General features: G+C 62.2%; 1 protein-coding gene across 1 annotated transcript; it reads right to left on the bottom strand.

Annotated features, from left to right (window-relative positions):
• Positions 1 to 762: 762 nt before the first annotated feature.
• Positions 763 to 2,799, bottom strand: ETH_00032845 (uncharacterized protein; the record flags this gene model as incomplete). The annotated part of the gene is made up of 5 exons (XM_013379048.1): positions 763 to 1,203; positions 1,344 to 1,608; positions 1,809 to 1,967; positions 2,173 to 2,238; positions 2,410 to 2,799. Coding segments are annotated over 5 exons (1,321 nt in total), but the record flags the coding sequence as incomplete, so codon positions are not given.
• Between the last annotated feature and the right edge of the window lie 79 nt (positions 2,800 to 2,878).

Below are 2,878 nucleotides of genomic sequence, written 5' to 3'. Positions count from 1 at the left end.
CCCCAGGAAGCCCCTAGCTGGGGGCCCCTGTTAGCCCGAGCCTCTGTGGGTCCCCCCGGGGGGCCTCCACGGCAGCTGGGGACCCCTTAGGGCCCCCTAGGAGTCCCCGGGGCCCCCCAAGGCACTCAGTGTCTTGGGGGAGCTGCTGCAGGGGGGCCCCTAGGGCTGCGGTGGGGGCCCCTAAAAGGGGCCCTACGGATCCCCGGGAGCTCTAGGGGCCCCCCTGCAGCTGCTGCGGGGGGGCCCCTAGGGGCCCCCCTGCAGCTGGGGGCCACTGAAGAGGCTAGACGGGGGCCCCCAGGGGCCCTTGGGGCCCCCCTAGGGACCCTAGGGGCCCCCCTGCAGCTGCTGCAGGGGGGCGGGCCCCCTAGGGGCCCCGGGGCCCCTTTTGCGGGGCCCAAGTGCAGCAGGCAGCTGCTTCTGTATTTGATATATTTGAGGCTGCATTTGATGAATTCAATTTTCAATTTCTTTTATTTGATAATTATTTGCTGCTGCTGCCCTTCTGGCTGCTGCTAGCTGGCTCTCCGGTGTCTGCTGCTGCTGCTTTCTGTAGCCTCAGAGCTGCCCGGTGCTGCAAACTCACGCGATCCTGCTGCGGCCTCTCTGCAACAGCAGCAGCGGCAACAGCTGCTGCCGTTGCTGCCGCGTTTGCTGCTGCTGCTGCTGCTGCTGTTCATTCTGGGACATCTGACGGCTTGCTTTTCCGAGTGAGACGCAGACGGCCCCGAGAAAATTTAAAACCTGATGATCTCCACAAACCCTTCATGGGCATGGTCTCTGCTGCTGCTGCTGCTGCTGCAGCTGCTGTTGCTGCTGCTGCTGGAGCTGCTGCTGCTGTTGCTGCGGTTGGTTTTGCGGACGCCGGAGGTTCTTCTGTCGCTGCTGGCGACGGCGCTGCAGCAGGGCTTTGCATCTCGCTCGGCTTGTGTGCTGCTTCTGCAGCTCGTGCTGTTGCTGCTGCTGCAGCTGCTGCCGCTGCGGGAGTTGCTGCTGCTCGCGCTGCTGCTGCTGCTTCCCGCAAGACACGCCTCGAGGCCCCCGGCGTGCTGCAGTAGTAGTCCCAGCCGGGGCTGCGCAAAGTCGAGGTGTGGGGCCCCACACTGCTGCTGAGTTCTCCCGCCAGCAGCTGCATCCAGGGTGTCTTTGTGTCTCTGCCGCTGCAGCCGGAGAGGGCCAGGAAGCCCGGCCCCTCTCGCCCAGCTGCAGCAGCAGCACAGCAGCAGCAGAGCAGCAGCAGCAGCAACCTCCGTGGTCCTTGCAGCCACGGCGCAGTCCTAGCGGCAGCAGCAGCAGCAGCAGCAACAGCAGGAAAGGCAGCAGCGGCGGGAGACTGGACTTACACCTTAGCTGGGGTGCAAACAAAGTGCTGTCTGAAAGCGATGCAGCAACATATGCTGCTGTTGCTGCCAGTGCTACTGGCTGCGCAGCAGCAGCGGGGTCAGCAGCAGCAGCAGCAGTTGCTGCTGCTTCCGCGTCTGGCCTCCCCTGCTGCTGCTCCTCCAGCAGCACGAGCCGAGCTGCTGCTGGCAGCAGCGGATCCACTGTAGCTCCAACCCAGAGGGCCCTGAGGTCTTGCATAGACAGCAAGGCGCTGCTGTCTACGCCCTGCAGCACAAACAGCAGCAGCAGCAGCAGCAGCAGCAGCAGCAGCAGCAGCAGCAGCAGCAGTGGGGGCATCACAGGAGTGTCTGGGAGTGACTCTGCTGCGGCGAAGAGGCCTCCACAGCGCAAATCCAGCTGCAACAAATCCCTAAAAGGACAAGCAGCAGCGAAAGGAGCAGCAGCAGCAGCAGCAGCTAGCTGACCTGCTGCAGCAGCAGCTGGTTGTGTCTTTGAATTTGCCGCTGTCTTCTGTTTCTGCAAAGAGCTGCTGCCAGCCACGCAGCCCTCAGCATTTTTCTTAAGTCCATTTCCCACGGCCACGCAGAGAGGCGGTGCAGCTCGCTGAGGGACAGCAGCAGCCGCTGCAGCAGCAGCAGCAGCAGCAGCAGCAGCACACACAGCTGCAGCAGCAGCTGAGCGCTACCGCTGCGCGCACAGCGATGATGGAGGCAACACGCAGCAACTGCTGCAGCAGCAGCAACGAGTGGGCCAGCAGCAGCTGCGCCGGCACGAACAGCAGCAGCGAGGACAGCAGCAGCAGCAGCAGCAGCAACAGCAGCAACTGACCTGATTGAATCTGACGAGGGTGGGATGTACGCCGAGTGTTTTCATCTGCGCCAGCACTTCCCAGGCCTGCTCAAACGCACGCTAGGGTTTAGGGTTTAGGGTTTAGGGATTAGGGTTTGGAGCTAGGGTTTGAGTTGAAGAGCCTTGAGATGGCGAAAATGCTGCATGCACTGGCACTTCACGCTCTACACCAGCAGCAGAAGCAGCAGCAGCAGCTACTGCTGCTGCTGCCGCTACTTCAACGGCTGATGCAGTTGCTGCTGCAACTAGTGCAGATGGAGCATCAGCAGCTGCTGCTGTTGCTGCTTCTGCCTCTGCAGAAGCAGCAGATGCTGCTGTTGCAAGAAGCAGCAACAGCTGCTGCTGTTGCTGCTTCTGCCTCTGCAGAAGCAGCAGATGCTGCTGTTGCAGCTTCTGCTCCTGCTGCAGCAGCTGCCGCTGCTGTTGTAGCAGCTGCTGCTGCTGCTGCTGCTGCTGCTGATAGTGCTCACTTTGTCTAGGTCTGGCTCTCGCCTGACGACTGGCCCGTAGAGCTGCAGAGTCAGAGTCACTTCGTCTGGGGGGAGGCCCCGCGAACTGCAGCAGCAGCAGCAGCAGCAGCAGCAGCAATGGCGAGCAGTGCAGCATACCCGTGGCAGCAGCAGGAGAGACGGAAGCAACATCACAAGCACCTCTTAGCAACAGCACAGGAAGCAACAGCAGCAGC

Source organism: Eimeria tenella, genomic scaffold, assembly GCF_000499545.2.
Source record: "Eimeria tenella Houghton genomic scaffold, Eth_scaff1348, whole genome shotgun sequence".
NCBI lineage: Eukaryota > Apicomplexa > Conoidasida > Eucoccidiorida > Eimeriidae > Eimeria > Eimeria tenella.
Note: the sequence above shows the minus strand (reverse complement) of the source record. Positions and strands in the feature narration are given on the sequence as shown.